At 46.8% G+C, this 18,325-nt stretch overlaps 1 protein-coding gene across 1 annotated transcript in view; it reads right to left on the reverse strand.

Moving 5' to 3' along the window:
• LOC138505058 (mucin-2-like) overlaps window positions 1-18,325 on the reverse strand; it is an 894,965-nt gene that overhangs the window by 709,408 nt on the left and 167,232 nt on the right. Inside the window, exons 11-12 of the mRNA XM_069625383.1 lie at window positions 7,058-7,272; window positions 5,031-5,184 (exon numbers count right to left, since the gene is read on the reverse strand). Coding sequence (XP_069481484.1) covers window positions 5,031-5,184; window positions 7,058-7,272 — 369 coding nt within the window. The remainder of the gene's footprint in view (window positions 1-5,030; window positions 5,185-7,057; window positions 7,273-18,325) is intronic.

Here is an 18,325-nt window from a genome sequence, read left to right on the forward strand (position 1 = left end):
CTCTATTTATATAACTGTGATTTCTCCCTCCTGCCTTCTACAGTCATTGCTGTCTTTCTTTCCACTCCCTTCAACCCCTCTGCTCCTCCTCTGGATGTAACCTCCCTCCCCAGCCCTTTTTTTCGCTGAATGCCACCTCCTCCTTGTCTTTACTTCATAACTTCTTGTGTCTGTTGAATTTCAAACAAATCCAGAAAACAACCACACAAAACTGTTTTCCTATTTTTCCATGGAGCGCAACTAGCATATTGTTTTTTTCTTGGTTTTGGCTATGAAGTGGCCAAAATAATAGTGCAGATGATATTTGTGCATTTGTGTAGGGAGAAAGCACCTTGCTGTTTCTGTCCAGATGTTCTTACACCCAATCTTTGCCAATTGATCCAATCTTACTATTTCCTTTCTGGAGCCTATCTATCGCACTAATCTAGCTTCTTGGGCATGCATCCAATTAGGGATTTTCTGTCATGCGTTCGTTAGTGGCGGCTACTAATTTTTTAAAGAGAGTGCAAATATGTTCCCCGAACATTAATCATAGCGAGGAGCATGTGCGAATCAACATACTCATGATGGAGGGGCAGTCTATCACACAATTTCCTTTTAAATAATGGGTTGAATAACAACCAAAACAATTGACTTTGTCAACGTGTGTTTTACTTGTGAATACTGTGGCGGGGGGTCATTATGTGTTTGACGGTGGCTGGAAAAGTGCCCGTAAAAGTGGCAGTAATTCTGTTACGGGCACTTTTGCCACACCACCAAACGAAAGGTTTCCCAGTGGGGGTTGACTGATTTACCTCCAGCAAATAGCTAGAGGTAAATAGGGCCCCCACTGGTAAAAAATAGCTGGCATTACTGACGCCGGCAATACCGATGCCAGTAATAATGGCAATTTCTGGCATGAAGTCCTATGGGACTCCATGAAATGGGGATTGACCGCTGCTGTCTGCACCTGCAATATTCCAGTAATACTGGGATATCAGGCACCGGTAACAGTAGGCGCATTTGCCAGTAACCCACCAGAATTACCAGCAGGATACCATCAAGCGCATAATGACCCCCTATGTGCCTAGAACATTCAATGCCATTGGTGTAATTTACCACCTGTACTAATGGTCCTCCTCTTCTCAACTTGACCCCAACTCTTGCTTGTTAGTTACCCAACCCCTGTCCCCGGTGTTGTCCATCACACCAGTTTAACACTGTAATAATATCACGTTTTAATCCAGCGTTTTATGAAGATTCCTCTCGAATCTAAGCCCTGGCATGATAGATGTTATTACTACCCAGTTTACTGGTAATTGAATGTGTAGTCCTTTGGAGATTGCAGGGCTGAGTCAACGTTATGAGGATTCAAACATGTGATGTCAGGTTGCAGTGTAACCATTACACACAGTCCTCTGAGACATAGGGTCTCATTATAAGCATGGCGGCAATGCTAACACCATATGGTATTGCAAATGACTCTGCTAATTGGAAGTTAGGAGCACATGAGATATTTATCCCAAAAGATATAGAGAAAGTACTGCACGGGATAAATAGCCCACAATGGGGTTCAGCTAACAGGGCCCTTGACCAGGCGATGAACAGCTCCACAAGGCCTCTGTTCCTGAGACTGTGCGAGAGTCAGCTGAAGTATATATTTCCTGTTCCAGGTGAGGCCAAGCTTCACAATCCCCCTGCCGCAGCTCATGGTGAAGCTTGAGCTAAAAAGGGTTTGTCCTGTCCCTGATCTTGGAAGATCTGGAATTCGAAAAATAACTTAAAGTCATCTTTTCAAGAATACCCTCCACTAACTTCATTCCCTTCCGTCTCTTGTGAAGAAGCAGCTGAGAAGTTGAGATTCCTTGGGATTGTAAAATCTGAAATCAATGAGGTAGAAATTGGACGTTCTTCCCAGCAGGCTGGAAGGACCCCACGAAAAGAAAGATTTTGGTCGATTTCTATCCAGATTTGGATCCTGTTCATCACTAAATTTTTGAATGATATTAACAAAGTACATATTATCCCTGACAGCTAGAGAATGGCTGAATTAATGCCTGTATGCAAGAAACGAATTAGAGATCTAGTAGCAAACTATCATCTGATATTGCTTCTTGACAGTGCCCTAACAATTTATAGTAAGATCGGTTTGGAATATCTGGAAAAATGGATTGAGAATAATATGTTCATGACAGAACTAGAAGTTGGTTTTAGAAAAAATGTGGCACTGTGAAACACGCTTTTATTGTATTAGATCTAGACCAAAGATATGCAGTATAAACAATATTCTTATGTATAGTGTTTACTGATTTTAAAGTCATGTTCAACAGAGCTTCTAGGACAATGTTCTGGTTAGTTTTAGAAATTGTTGAGCCCAAAGCAATCTTCTGTACAGGAATGGTAAGAGTTTAGATATGGGATCAACCAGGAAGGTTCCAATCCTCTTGAAATGAATATGGGGGCCAGACAAAGATGTGTTCTACCCCCACCTTTTATTTTCGTTTTATATAAACAAGATGGATTTGAACATCAAAATGGAAGACTGTGATGCTCCATTCATAGAAGTTAGAAAAAGAGTTTTTGTTATATTCCAGTGGTGTGGTTTTGATCTCTAAAATGCTGAGGGGAATTAATGAACAATTACACATTTTAAATCAGTTTTATGACAACCGTGGTCTGAATGTTAACATCGTAAAACAGTATTTATGTCTTGTCATACTTATAAAGTATCCAATATTACATTTACTTTTAATGGTGAAACCATATAAAACTGGATTTTTTGGTTTATCTCCGGATCAGTTTCACTAGAAATGGGAAATAGCAAAAAGATATAGCTAGTAGACAAAGTGTAATGGTACAAAGGAAAGGTGCCATTCGCACGTTTTCCAACTGGTATGGAGGAAATGTGATTCTTTTGGCAAAGGAGGATTATAAGGACCAGGTGAGAATTTGACCTTGTGTTGGGCCGAACTGTGGGGGCATATATCTCAAAGTACAATAAAGATGGAAGAAAGAAGATTCCTGAAGAAGCTTTTGTCCCTAGTCAAACATGTACTATCTATCATCATATCATTAGCTACTGTGACTGGTAAATGGTATAGGAGTGAGCCTGGAAAATGTCCATATTAGAAATGTTTACTTGAGTCGCTTGCTAGATGGATACTTCCACATTTAAAGATGGAACAAATGTAACTGGTATTGTTAGCCACAAAGTATCTGCAACTACGCAGGGCTTAATGTTATGTATAACTTATTATTCAGATATTGTTCAGTGTTTATGTGGCAGGTTTATGAATTGGAATTTATATTAATGGGATGCATTTTATGTATTGAATTTTGGATTCATTTTATTGTAGACGGATACATTTTATAAATGCTTATATGCTGGTTTGCAGTTTTTTACATGTTTTTATTTTGATTTGTTCCTTCATGGAATTGTATTATTTGCGAATAAAGTTTTAATAAGAAATCAATGAAAGAGGAGTTGATAAAGCATGTCTGGTACGCAACAAGAAGCCAGGTTAATCATTAATATGAGAACAATTCAAGTGGGATTAAACAAAGACACTGCATTTTTGGGCTAACATGGAATCAAATCATGTTTAGTACTCTTGGACTGCAAGGTTTTTTGAGGGCTTTTGAAAATAGTCCGTCTTCGGCACATTTGTAAAGCCAGGGCTAGTCTATACATTGGGGGAGAGATGTAGAATGTAGCGCCTAGAGCAACTTCATTTTTTAGGTTATAAAAATATGAATAACTAATTATTTTAGGTTTTACTATAGAGCATATTGGCTTTCTGCCAGAGTGCTTGGGGTAGTATTTAGAGTGGCCCTGGTGTCCATCACATGCTCTGTGATGGAAGAAGAAGGCATCAATTTGAAAGCTCTGTTCTTACATTTGGAATTTAAAGAAGCCAGTCCAGCTGTGTATGTTATGGAATGTTTAGAGCTTCATTAGATTGTGCTATTAGGTGGTGCTGAAAGCACTACCTTTAAGCCAAAACTATTGTCATTAAAATAAGGGCTTTAACATAAGAGCTTCAAATGTGGTCTTGAATGAGGGTCTGTAATGCTTTTGCAATGGAGGTGACATTTGAGGAGGGATACATATCTGTTTGGTTATTGAATACCTCCCATTCCCTGCCTCCTATAGCTAATCCCACCCATTCCTGCCCATCTTGGAACTCTTTGAGCTCTAAACTGTTCCATGGAGGCAGCCATCTTGGATGACTGTCTCTAAGGAAGCTCTCTGGAAACAAGCCAAAACTAGCAGCCATCTTCGAATAGGAAAGATACCATGCATATTTCAAATAAATGATACATTGTTTTAAATAGCTAAAACAATTTGCATTCGAAGGTTTTTGGGAGTTTGTTTTGATTTGTTTTGATTTGCAATGCCATGAGGGCTAGTTTATTGTGAAATGACAATCATCACTCATGATATTACTATACCATTCATATATTGGATGTCACAAAATGGATGTGTTGCTTGTCTTACTTCTGGCAACTTCCCATGATCCCCTCTAGTATCAAAGACTAATTCTGTGAAGTCTATAGATATGCAAATTAGGGACCAGCAAATCTGATGCTGCTATGCAAATTGTTTCCCATAGTGTGACATGCAATACGAACAAGAGTCATTAAAGAGATAAACACCTTACTGAATCTAGTTTCACGCTGACTCTGTTGTTTCTCATTTATAAAATATTTTACTAATGTGTACACTAACATATCCTGGACAAACCTTGCACTGTAGGCATGTTTTCAAATAAACAAAAAGAGTGTTTGTTTCCAGCTGTTTGTGGTTGATTCATGACTCATATTTGTGGAAAATGTCTGTGTGCCGTTTATTCTACCTAGAGTGAAAGGGGTTGCATATCGAAGATGGCCGCTGGTTGGTCGGATGACTGGATGTCACAGAGCACAACATTAACCCTTGAGGTGGAACGCCACTGAACATTTCTCCAATTCCCTTGTTTGCCTCAACTGATGGTGATGCTGCAATATTACATCAACAAGCACGTCTAATGGTGCCTGCAGCAGGACTGTACCTGACAGCTCAGCTCGAGTTAGATGGTGGCTTCCGCCGAGACCTGTTGAGGTCGGGGAACAACGATGGGTGGTAGTGGGGGGAGGAAGCGGCAGATGGACACCGATCAGCTGAAACTTGGTGTGGACAAGGACCGTGGTGGCAACCTTCGGGTTCTGTTTGTTTGAGAGAAGGGGAAGTAAAACATGGGTAGGAAGACATATGCTGTGTGCGGCACATGATGATGTGGACACAGGCTACAGTGGACGTCTTTGTTGTGTCTCTTGTGTATCACAATGGAACACCTGGAATCATCCAAAAAGACAGAGAATAATTTCAGCCATTCGAAAATCCCGAATGGCTGAAAAGTTCGACCAAATCCCCAAATCTTGTTCACTATATTGTGAGCGTGGGTTGCTGGGGTGTCCCCCGCAGCCAATCCCAAAAAGCGTAAGTGAAAGGGAACAGGCATCGCAAGGACACAGTGAGTCAGCGGCCACCTCAAGGTAAGTAGGGGGATGGGTTGGGGGTGTGGGTGGGGATGGTGGCCAAGTCGGAAATTCTGTGGATGCCCTCCTAGCCTGGCTGTCATCCTTTTCAATGCAACATTATCCTCACTTCTGAGCAGATGTATACCTTGAAAGGGACAATGTAGTACTTTTGAGAAGTGATGCTATGCTTTCATGATATGACATTCTAAGGGTTGGCATATATTTTTCATTGGACAGTTCTGGCACTTCCCAGAGGATTGAATGTACGTTTTATGGTGCATTACAGTCTCTTAACATTCTCGGAAGAAAGCACAAGAAATGGATCTGGTATTCGAAAGGCCTTCTTTCACATCGGAGAAAGTGCTTTGCACACTGCTGGCAATGTCAGAGGTTTGCACTGTTTTGTTTAAATGTCTCAAGATTTGCATAATAGTAAGGAGGTTGTCATAAGTCAACCACACCTGCTCCAACCCTACAGACATTCAAGAGGCACTGGCAACTGGGAGATATAGCCCAGCTAGCTAATGCACATGCTGCACAGATCTGTAATCATGAGAATGACACATTTTGTTGAGGTAGAGATATTTGCTTGAAATGCAATACATTTAATGTAATGGCACAGTACAGACACTTTGAATGGATTGTGTCCTCCCTCGTATTCCTCATCTTAGATATATCCTTACCTTTAGGTTTCGCCTTGGAAAAAATGTTCTCTCTCCAGCAGAGGGCGCTCCACTCGAGGCCGCGGTGTCAATGTCCCTCGGCGGCATCCGTCGAGCACCGACATCATCCTCTGTATAAGAGCCTCGAGCGCGCCTGTTGGCTTCAGTTTCGTTTTTCCGTTAGCTTCGCTTCGGATCGAGTTAAACAGCGTTTCAGTATTTTGTGAGAAAAAGCTATGTTGTTGTCTTCGAACCCTTCCACACCGAAGACAGGCTTTAAAAAATGCCTAAAATGTGGAAAGAAGATGTCCCTGACAGATCCACATAAGAATTGTCTATGGTGCCTCGGTCCCGACCACCGTATGGAAGACTGTGGTTCGTGCCAGTCGATGACCCACAAAGCCCTAAAAGAACGTAGAGGTAAACTGGCGTTGGGGGAGGGTTTATCGAAGTCCACTTTAAAAAAGAGAGACTCGGACGAGTCTTCGAAGACCTATCATAAAAAACATCATTCGAGGAGTAGATCGAGGAAGTCTTCTTTGTCTTCTAAGAAGGCTAAGAAGAGACGACATCGAACTCCCTCATCCTCTTCGACATCTTGGGAAGAGGTTATCACATGTCCATCTAAACATGACTCTCCGAGAAAATGGGAAGCTTTTCGAGTTTCCATGCTAAAAGTTTTTTGAGAAGGCAGCCCAGACCCCCTGAAAAATAGCTATAGAAAACCATGCTCCTGCTCACAAGAAAAGTGACAGAGGAAGGTCCAAAACAAGAAAAGCTGATAAAAAGACGTTGAGAGCGTCATCGAGAGACTCTTCTCGATCACCTCGTAAGTCAGATCCTGCGGTGCAGAAATCGAAGGCAGAGGGAAATAAAATGGTGTCGAAAGATCATACGCCATCGAAGTCGACATTGACGTCGTCGAAGACTTTGAAGGTCATCGAGTCGACAACTCCCTCGAAGGAAGCTATGTCGAGTTCGTGCTCGAAAACCACGAAGGCTCCTTCAATGGTTTCCACGGCTCCCTCGACGATTACATCAAGGTCGTCGAAAGCTCCTTCAACGATGTCGAAGGAAGTGATTAAAACTTCAGCGCCATCGACGCCCAAACCTTTAATAAGGGAAAGACCTGTAATGCCTGAAAAGGTTTTTCAACCTTAGAGTCGACATGATTTTTTTAGGACCATGTCATCCATCTATGAGGGAGATTCATCAGAAAAGGAGGAAGTAACCTCTGCTGGTGTTAAATTTGGCACAAGATCTGTCCCAGAGGAGTTAATTAACCCTCAATCAAGAATCAGAACAGGTTGATATGAGTTATAGAAAACTCATGAGCAAAGTTACAGAATTTATGGGGTGGGGTAGGAGTTCACCAGTCTGTCAAGATGATGACATGACGGATATATTATCTGGAACACCCCAAAAAGACCCCATTCTACCACTTCATATTGTCTTACAAAGAAGGGTTAGTTCTGCATGGGAACGTCCTGAAGCCATAGGGGCAGTAAATAGAAAGTTTGTGGCAAAATATAGACCTTGCACAACTGATCCGGAATACCTCAGCAAACACCCAACTCTGAAAAGTTTGGTAGTACAGGCAGCCACGTCCACAAAGAATGCGGCATACCCTACAATCCCTCCAGATAGGGATGATAAAAAGGCGGACGCATGGTCTAGGAAAATCTTCACATCTGGCAGTATGGCTTTCAAGTCTAATAATGTAACTTGTACCTTGGCAAGGTTCACATATTCCCTGTGTGACTGCATGTCAGCGGCAGCTGAACACATCCCGGAAGGTGAAGAACGTGATGGCTTTCTAGCTATTATAAGGGATGGAAAGGAGGCTTCGGGAGAATGCCTTCAATCAGGTTGGACACAGCTGACAGTATCAGCAGGTCCATGGCGACTAGCACACTGCTACGTAGATTTGAGTGGCTAAGAAAGTCTGGGTTTGCTCCTGATGTGCAATCCAGGCTTCTTAATATGCCCTTTGATGGCTCAAGGTTGTTCAGTAGCAAGGCAGATGAAAGGTTGGAGAAGCTACAGACCTCCAAAGCGGCAGCAAAATCTCCCAGTGCCGCTATAAGACAACCTCAGCAACGCCCCTACACAGGCTCATCTTCCTGGAGGGGTCGTCCTTTTCGTTATTATTCCTCAATTGGAAGAGGAAGAGGTCAGGCCAATCAGAGAGGTCAAAGAAAATGTCCTCGGGGCGAGGAAAAGGTGCTAGATCAGCCCCAGCAACAGCATCTGTACCATCAGCCGCTGCTGCACCTGCCGCAAAGCCACTCTGAGGTTTTGACTCACAAGACCCCGGTGGGAGGCAGGATTTCACAGCATCTAGAAGAATGGCGGGGCATTACTTCAGATGCTTGGGCACTGGAAACAGTAACCCATGGTTACTGCCTTCCTTTTCTAAAGAAACCTCAGAATCACCCCCCGGAATACAACTCTGCCAAACATCCGGATCCGCTCCTGTTGCAGGAAGTTTTAACCCTGCTACAGAAGGGTGCAATAGAACATGTACCTGTAGCGGAGAGGAACAAGGGTTGGTATTCCCCATACTTCCTTATCCCAAAGAAAGACGGAGGACTGAGACCCATCTTAGACTTGAGAAACTTGAACAAGTTCCTAAGGAATGACAAATTCAAGATGGTCACACTTTCTCAGATCTTTCAGGCTCTCCAACTCCAGGATTGGTTGGTATCATTGGACCTTCAGGATGATTACTTTCATGTGCCAATCCATCTCGTGCTCAGAAAGTACCTGACGTTTGCGATTGGCAATTCTCACTATCAGTTTGGAGTTCTGCCATTCGGGTTGACCTCCGCCCCAAGAGTTTTCACCAAGTTGATGACGGTGGTGACAGCGAGTCTCAGGAGAGGGGGGATTAATGTTCACCACTATTGGACGATTGGATGATCAGAGCACGTTCTCCAGAACAAGCCCTGGAACATCTATCCAAGACTTGTCACTTCCTTCACAAACTAGGTTTTTCTCTGAATTAAAAAAAAAGTCAAACATGATACCATCACAGAAACTCCAGGTTACAGGAGCAGTCCTGGATACATGCTCAGGCAAAGCCTCGCCTCCCGAAGAGAGAGCTCACCACATTCTGCAGATGCTAACAAAATTCCAGAATGCCCAGCATCTTCCGGCCTTCGATTTTCTCAGGTTGCTCGGTCTGATGGCATCTTGCATTTTTCTGGTGCCAGAAGCCAGATTGAGAATGAGATCTCTTTGATGGGCTCTCAGAACTCAATGGTCCTAATTCTAAGGAGAAATGTCAAATCTGCTGCAGGTCCCAGTCCAAGTAGCACAGGATCTACAATGGTGGGCTTGCAGACATCATATCCTCAGAGGAGAATCTTTTTGGCAGCCATGGCCAGAGATAATAGTAGTAACGGACACCTCATTTACGGGGTGGGGAGCCCATATCAATGATTTGGCAATCAGCGGACATTGGTCTCCATCGGAGTCCAAAATACACGTCAATCTTTTGGAGTTGAGGGCAATCAGACTAGCGCTGAAGGCCTTCCTGCCCTTTGTACGGGGAAAGAATGTTCTGATAATGAGGGACAACACAGTGGCCATATACTACCTCAACAAGAGAGGAGGAGTGGGGTCACTACCGCTGTGCAGAGAGGCGATGCAACTCTGGTTCTGGGCATTACAAGAAGGGATCTCTATATCTGCAATTCATCTAGCCGGAGAGCAAAACACAACAGCTGACGCTCTGAGCAGGCAGAGCACAGTCTCTCACGAGTGGGAGATAGCTCAGGAAGTCATTCAAAAGATCTGCGCCATTTGGGGAACCCCTCAAGTAGATCTGTTTGCGACCGGGGCCAATCGGAAGTGCGAACTGTACTGCTCAAGGGAATTTCCCCCGAGAGGAGCTCTAGGAGACGCTTTCGTGGTGGAATGGGAGTTTCCACTTCTGTATGCGTTTCCTCCAATCCCTGTGATCCCTCAAGTAATCGGGAGGTTGAGAAAGTTCGGGAAAACCATGATTCTAATTGCTCCGGATTGGGCCAGGAGAATGTGGTACCTGGACCTTCTGGACATGTCCATCTGCCCTCCTATACGTCTTCCAAGAAGAGAGGATCTTCTCTCGCGACAGGAAGGTCATGTTCTCCATCCGGAGGTCAACACACTCAACCTTCAAGCATGGCTTCTGAAAGGCTGAGATACAAGGATTGGGATCTTCCGATGACATGATGGATATTTTGCTTTCGGCCAGAAGGCCAGCAACCAAATCTCTGTATCTGTGTCGTTGGAACAAGTTCAGTAACTGGTGCAGAGAAAAGAATGTGGACTCATTTCAATGTAATATCCCCACAATTTCATCTTTTCTGTTACATTTAGCCAATGTGGGGCTCCATGTTGGGACGATAAAGGGATACTTAGTAGCGCTATCCATCTTTAAACGCTCTTCTGAAGAAGAATCTTACTTTAAAATACCCTTGATAATTCAATTCCTAAAAGGTTTAAATAATGTTTTTCCCCCAATACCTTTCCAGGTTCCAGTGTGGGATCTAAACCTGGTTCTAATTTTCTCACATGTGTTCCATTTGAGCCTATACATTCTTGTCCACTAAGGCTCCTTACTTTGAAAACAATACTCCTTGTAGCATTGACATCAGCCCGCAGGGTAAGTGAGTTGCAGGCGCTTTCGAGCGGTCCTCCTCACACCATCTTTTATAAGGACAAAGTAGTTCTTAGGGTTAAACCTTCTTTTTTGCCAAAAATTGTTTCGGATTTTCATCTGTCACAGAAAATAACTTTACCTACGTTTTACCCTCCTCCTTATGCAAGCAAGGAAGAGGATCGACTTCATAGACTAGATCCCAGGAGAGCTCTTAGTTTCTACATCTCAGGATTGGCAAAAATTCGTCAGTGTGATCAACTTTTCGTGGGATACACTGGACGTAAACTGGGCCTTCCAGTAACTAAACAAACATTATCAAGATGGATAATTCTAGCCATAACAGAATGTTACAGATTGGCTGGAAAAGAAACACCTGATGGACTGAGAGCTCATTCGACCAGGGGCATGGCAACTTCAACAGCACTAAAAAGGGGTGTCCCTGTACAAGATATTTGTGCAGCAGCCACATGGTCATCCATGCACACCTTTATAAAACATTATGCATTGGACTCGACTTCTTCTCAAGGAGGTCTGTTTGCTAAATCTGTACTCCATTCTATACATGATTAAAAAAGATACTGTACTCCCACCTCCAATACAAAACTGCTTTGTGGGAGTCTATCTAAGATGAGGAATACGTGGGAGGACACAAACCATTCGAAGAACAAGTTACTTACCAACTGTAACGTTCTTTCAATTGGATGTTCCTCCCACGTATTCCTCATCGACCCTCCCATCCTAACCCCACAATACAGTTTACGTGAATTACACTCTAAACTCTTTTAAGGTTTGGATCAAAGGAGGCATGCCATTAACTAATCAAAATCCATGGACTATAATATACGAAAAAACAGAACTGAAGCCAACGGGCGCGCTCAAGGCTCTTATACAGGGGATGACGTCGGTGCTCGACAGATGCGGCCGAGGGACATCGACGCTGCGGCCTCGAGGGGAGCACCCTCTGCTGGAGAGAGAAACATTTTTCCGAGGCGAAACCTAAAGGTAAGGATATACGTTACAGTTGGTAAGTAACTTGTTCTTCTCAGTTATTTTACTAGAATACCAAGTGCCATCACGCGGCCATATCAAGCTGAAGAGCTGCAATACATATATTGGCTGTTATTTTATTAATGAGACAGCAGCAGTATGGCTTTGCTTAGCTAGCATGCATACACCTATTCAGATATGGGGCACAATGGAATGGTTCACCCACAGTGCCTTCCACAGTCTCTCATCTTGCATGCCCACTAGTTGGGTCGAAATGAACAGAAATGTGGGTCTTTCAATATCCTCTATATTACATACCTATGATTGATTTTGTGTAGCATGTGGCTGATGCTTATCACCCACTATAGTGTATTGATATTCCCGTCTGGTTACATATTACTATCACATAAGTAACGATTCGCTGTTTCTTTTTAGTTTTGGCTATAAGCTGAAACCATTACATTACAGTACAGCTAGGGAAGAAATGGCACATGAGGAGGGACACAAATATTGTAGGTGTTATGTGAATATTTACCCACCAATTGACTGTCTCTGGCCATGCAAATCACTATGGTCATTCCCACCCACTTCCTGCCCCTCCCCACTCAAAATACATCCTCCTGTGATCTCTTTCAGCTCGCTTTATCAAGCCTTACCATCAAACGTTGTGCTCAAAGTGCCTGTCAGTGTTTTTTCAAAGCAGTCTGTCTTCTGAAAGTTAATGACTTAATTGGAGCTGTAAATTAGTCCTGTTAATAAGAAGCATTGGCAAAGCCAAAGGATGTTGAACTTGTGTATAAGTATTAGGCATTTGCGAGGCACTGCTATTATATGCCCAGGTACTCGCACCATTTTGCAGCTGCTACTATTGATGTCCATTTATAACCACTATGGCAGTTCCTGGCAAATTCATTTCTCATGCCTCCACAAAAGCCAAAACTGTTGGCATTGTCAAATGTTGTTTATTTAAGGACATTGCTTTCTCAAGGCTTGCTGACCTAAATACTGGCCCTAAACTAAAGGCGTACGCGTTATTATAGCATTTAGAAGTCTGGGGAATTTTGCATCAAGCACTACACAATTCACTAAAATATTATTGCTCAGATTCCATCTATGCCATTGAAACCCATATGCATTCATGCTAGCATATGGGACTAACCAAGAGACATACTTCGCATCTTACCCACAGCAATATATGCCTTCAAAATGCAGGGACCCCAAATTCTTGCCACAGAAATAGTTTTCATCCTTCTCAGTTGTTATCAGTAAATACACGTTTTCACTGTTTAATTCTTGCACACGTTGTTCATTTAACCATTCCTAGTCACGTGAACACTACCATGTGTTTAGAAATTAATTTGTAAACTAGGTGATTGGATACTTTGGGAAACATTATAGCCAGACACACTCAGACATGTGGGTGTACTGCTTTGTGACAACACGCTTTCAAAAACGTGTAATGCAGAAGAAAGTGTTTTCAAAGTATGAGCTTGCAAGGATCGTAGGTTCCCTTCAATAATGTATGTGTGGCTAGAACGCCGTGGGTGCCTGCAGTATGTGTTTTCTAATAAGAATGCCTACAATGGCTGCTAAAAACGCACACTCAAATGCTGTTTTTTTGAAAATGCACTATGCAGAGAATGGAATATTCTATTGGAGGTTTTAACCCTATTAAAACACGTTTGTTTGTTTGTTTCTTTATTTCTCCAGCATGGGGTCTGGCATGGATTCACATGCTCATGAATATTCCCCGTCGTCAGGCTGGGAATCCTCGGTAAAGAAAGAATCAGTATCAGTTTCGTTTCTGATCTGTCTTTCTTAGTAGTAACCAATCACTGGTCTCTGGGTCATACTGCCCCAGCCAATAACTGCCCTCTCCCTAAGCCCCGCCCCTGGCAGCCATCCTCAATTTTTACTGCATGTTCAAGTGTTGGGTGTCCTCGTGCTATAGCTCTCGAGCTTTTACTGTGTTTTGCGCTTTTTCAAAGAGATTTATCTCATTTTTCGGTTTAATCGAGCCTCAAGCTCCACCGTTTCTACTTTGATCAACGGGGACCCGTTTCACATTTATCTACGCCCCTCAAGGGTGAAGTTTTCGTCGAGTTACGCTTCTTGGAGGATTCCAGAAGTTTCTGAGGCCTACCTCGTGGACGAGAAGAACATGGCCCAGGAGAAGGGAAGCTCGACTCCCGGCAAACTGTTCAGGATCTGCCCTGGATGCAACCTACAAAATGTGTTCAAGGAGGACGAGCATTCGAAATGCCTTTACTGCCTCCACGAGCACAAAACGCACGTGGAGAAGGACTATGCGTTTTGCATAAACATGTCGGATCGGACTATGAGGGATCGTCGGACCCATCTCTCCATCTGACTGGAAGGCAAGAGCCCAGCAGGTGAGAAGAAGAAGAAGTCTGAGCGGTCTTCTAAATCCTGTGAGGGCGCCCTGTCGACGGGGGCCCAACAGAAGGCAAAGCACTGCAAGTCCGCGGGCACCGGGAGCGCCGAACGGTCGGGCTCCTCGGCTGCCAGGTAGGGTGCACCTTCACCGACGCCATCAACCACGAGCCAACGCTCTGGCTCGGGGAAGAGAAAATCCGAGAACCCGGCTAAGCTTCTGGAGAGGCCCCGGTCGATCTCGAAGGAACCGGCTGAGGGGGAGCGAGGGGGTGACCCTCCCCCTAAGGTGAAGGTCTCAAGCGCGCCCAAGGTGGTGAAGGCCTTGATTCACCCGGCTAAGGCCTCTATCGAGGGAGTCGCTGCGGCCCCGGCGAAGCCTGTGGAGGCTATCCCAGTGAAGGCGACCTCGGGGCCCAGAGTTTCCCTGCCTCCGCGGAGGGAATCCTCTTTTAAGCCCATCGAGAAGACCCCCGTGAAGACCCGGGTGGAAAAAGGGGGGATGGTGGCCGTTACGGACACAGACACAACCTCCGAGGAGGAACTGACTGAGAATTTGGAAGAGGCCCGGTCCCACGGGAGGAATCCCAACCAGGGGGACAACGAGAGCGAGGGCGGCAACGACGACGAGGTTCCTGTGGTGGAGGAACAGCTGTCGCTCCCGACACGCCCGTCGCAACCCGAGCTGCAGGACAACTCGGCGGCCATTTTGACGGCAATCCAAGCCTTATGCATGGAGATAAGGACGAGACTGCCCCTACCCCCGACGGACGACCCAGCTGAACCGGGTCTGTCGGGAAGCCCTCCAAACAAGAGGAGGAGAATTCATCCAGTGCCCCTTCAGCCCTCACGGCCTTCTCAGCCTTTGTCACCTTCCCCGGTCCCTAGGGACGACACAGGAACAGACACGGCCACGACGGGGACGGATGACGACGGCGGTGACGACAGGACTGGCCTCCCATCTCCGATTCTTCAGGCGTCCCCGCCCGACGAGATTGGCTCCTTCTGCGCCATTATTGCCAGGGCATCCGAGCTTTTTCAGTTCTGCCCCGAAGAGAAGAAGAAGGAAGGCTTCCTCTACCAACGGCACAAGGCCAAGAGGAAGACGGTCCTCGCGGTGCTGTTGCTGGGTGACATCTGGGACGAGGGACTTGCCCTCCTCAAGAACCTGTCCACGACACCCGCCAAGAGGGACCGGTACGAGAAGAAGTACCGCGTCCCCGACACCGCCCCGTGTGCCTTCGGGCACAGCCGACCCCGGATTCGGTCGTCTCAGCAGCGGCCAAGAAGAAAGCGTGGGGGGCATCGGCTTCATCTTCAACTTCCCCACCGGACGGCGAGGGAAAGAAGCTGGACGCTGTGGGACGACAAGTCATCTCGTCGGCGGCGACGAAGATTAAGGCGGTGAACGCCCTAGCGATTGTGGCCCGCTACGACAGGGAATTGTGGTACAAGATCGCCCCCCTGTTGGACTTCCTCCCGGACAACAAGAGGGCAGAGGCCCTGGCGATCCTACAGGAGGGTGAGGTGGCATCGGACCACGGCATAACTGTGGCCATGGACATTGCCGACAACGGTTTCCGCCAGTTGGGCAACAGCGTTTGCCTTCTACGGCGGGGGTGGCTCAAGGTGACGGATTTCTGCCAGGACGTGCAAGCCAAGGTTTTGGACATGCCCTTCGACTGGAACAATCTGTTTGGAAAGACAGTGGATGAGTTGCTGCAGGCCATCAAGAGCGACACGGAGACGGCTCGGGCGTTGGGAGTTCTGCAGCAACGGTGGCTGCCCTTTCGGAACTCCGGAGGCAAGGAAGGTGCCTCCAAAGGATTCAGCGGATGCTCCTCGACCTACCGTCAGGCGGACCTCTCCTCGTTGCAAGAAGCCTACAGGGGACGAGCCGTCGTCGCCAGGGAGGCAAAGGAGGCAAGGCTGCTTCCAAGCAAGACTAAACCGGCCGTTGCGTCGGGCCCCCACCGAAGCACCCCGGTGGGAGGCCGGCTGGCGAAGTTCGTCAGCGTGTGGGAGTCCATCTCCACCGACCGTTGGGAGCTGGATGCCCTGGCCCACGGGCACACTCTGGAATTTCGAAAGAAGTGCCCCCGAATTCCTCCAGTGGCCAGGAAAGAAAACCACATCCCTCAACTGCTGTTAGAGGTAAGGGCAATGCTCAAAAAAGGAGCCATAAAGCTCATCCCAAAGAGGCTCCCGGGCTCCGGAGTATACTCAAGATACTTCCTCATCAGGAAGAAGACAGGAGGTTGGCGTCCCATCCTGGACTTGCGTCGGTTAAACAAATACATCAGGGCACAGAAGTTCCGGATGGTCACCCTCCAGCACGTGCTGGGCCAGCTGGAGGAAGGCGACTTCCTATCGTCGTTGGATTTGGAGGATGCGTACTTTTACATCCCCATCCTAAAAGGACACCGAAAGTTTCTCAGGTTCGTAGTCCAAGGGCGGCACCACCAGTTCAAGGCCCTCCCATTCGGATTGAAGTCGGCACCCAGGGTGTTCACCAAGTGCCTGGCACCAGTGGCTGCGCGGCTGCACCTGCAGGGGATCCACGTCTACCCCTTCCTGGACGACTGGCTCATCCGAGCAGGGACAAGGGAACTCACCGTCGAACACACAGCAAAGACTGTCCGGCTGCTCACGGACCTGGGATTCTCCATCAACTTCCCCAAATCCCACCTGGTTCCGTTGCAGGTCGCGCTGTTTCTGGGAGCCAAGCTCGATACAGTGGCGCGACTGGTCTTGCCATCGTAGGAAAGAAAGCAGGCCATCCTGGGTAAGGTACAGCGTCTGCTGGCCATGGACGAGTCCAGAGTAAGCTCCATCAAGTCCCTTCTCGGAATGATGTCCTCTTGCATCTATCTGGTGCGCCTGTGCAGGCTTCGGATGCGCCATCTGCAGGAGTTCCTCGACGCCCGTTGGATTTAAGCGACGGGCAGCTTCAAGGACAAGATCTCTCTCAACGAAGTATTCCGCCAAGCAATTCGATGGTGGGGCACCCACGCGCATCTCGCGGCGGGCACAGACTTTCAGATCCCAGCATACCAGGTGACGGTGACAACGGATGCCTCCCTGGAGGGGTGGGGAGCGCACACCGGAGATCTTCACGCAAGAGGCCTGTGGCTCCCGGAGGAGAGGCTGCTCCACATCAACATACTGGAGCTCCGAGCAGTGTTCTGGGCCCTCAAGTCATTCCTCCCATCCCTCAAGGGCAAGGTGGTGAGGATCTTCACCGACAACACCACCACGATGTTCTACATCCGGAAGCAGGGAGGAACCAGATCCCCAGCCCTGTCCAAGGAATCCCAGGATCTGTGGCACTGGGCCGTTGCCCAGGGGATGTTTCTGGTATCTTTTCATTTAGCAGGGATAAGAAACACCATCGCCGACTCACTCAGCAGTGGGAACTACGCCAGGATCAAGTGGATCAACTCTTCCGGCGATGGGGCAAACCCCAAATCGACTTGTTCGTGACGGTGGCGAACTCCAAGTGCCAGAGGTTCGCCAGCAGGTTCCCCCAGCCGAGGAGCATGGGTGATGCTTTCTCGTTCCCCTGGGACGGCCTGTTCCTGTATGCGTTCCCTCCGTTGCCGTTGCTGCTCAGGCTCATCAACCAACTCAAGAGGTCCCGGTGCAGGATGATCCTTGTTGCACCGAGGTGGCCGAGACAAATATGGTTCTACGGATTACAGCCCCACAAGTGCTACCATACTTACTGTTGCTGGCCAAAGCTGGACTAGCGCATGCTTCCATCAAGATACATCGGGCAGCGACTTCCCGATACACCAGAACTGCAGGACGGTCGTCCCTGTGGTCTCATCGCCTGGTGAAGGAGTTTATAAAAGGACTGTTTCGATCGTTCCCACCGGTGAGGGCTCCAGCCCCGGCGTGGGAGCTCAACGTGGTGCTGACCAGGCTCATGGGCCCGCCATTCGAGCCCTTGCATTCAGCTCCGTTGAAGTTCCTGTCGTGGAAGACAGCGTTCCTGGTGGCCATCACCTCTGCACGACGCGTGGGAGAGATTCAGGCCCTATCCTGCAAGCCTCTGTACTTGACTTTCCACGAGACGAGGGTAGTGCTGAGGACGCACCCCTCTTTCATGCCCAAGGTGCCGTCGGACTTCCAT

The sequence above is a fragment of the Ambystoma mexicanum genome, chromosome 11 (assembly GCF_040938575.1).
Source record: "Ambystoma mexicanum isolate Mex_15411 chromosome 11, UKY_AmexF1_1, whole genome shotgun sequence".
Classification (NCBI taxonomy): Eukaryota; Metazoa; Chordata; class Amphibia; order Caudata; family Ambystomatidae; genus Ambystoma; species Ambystoma mexicanum.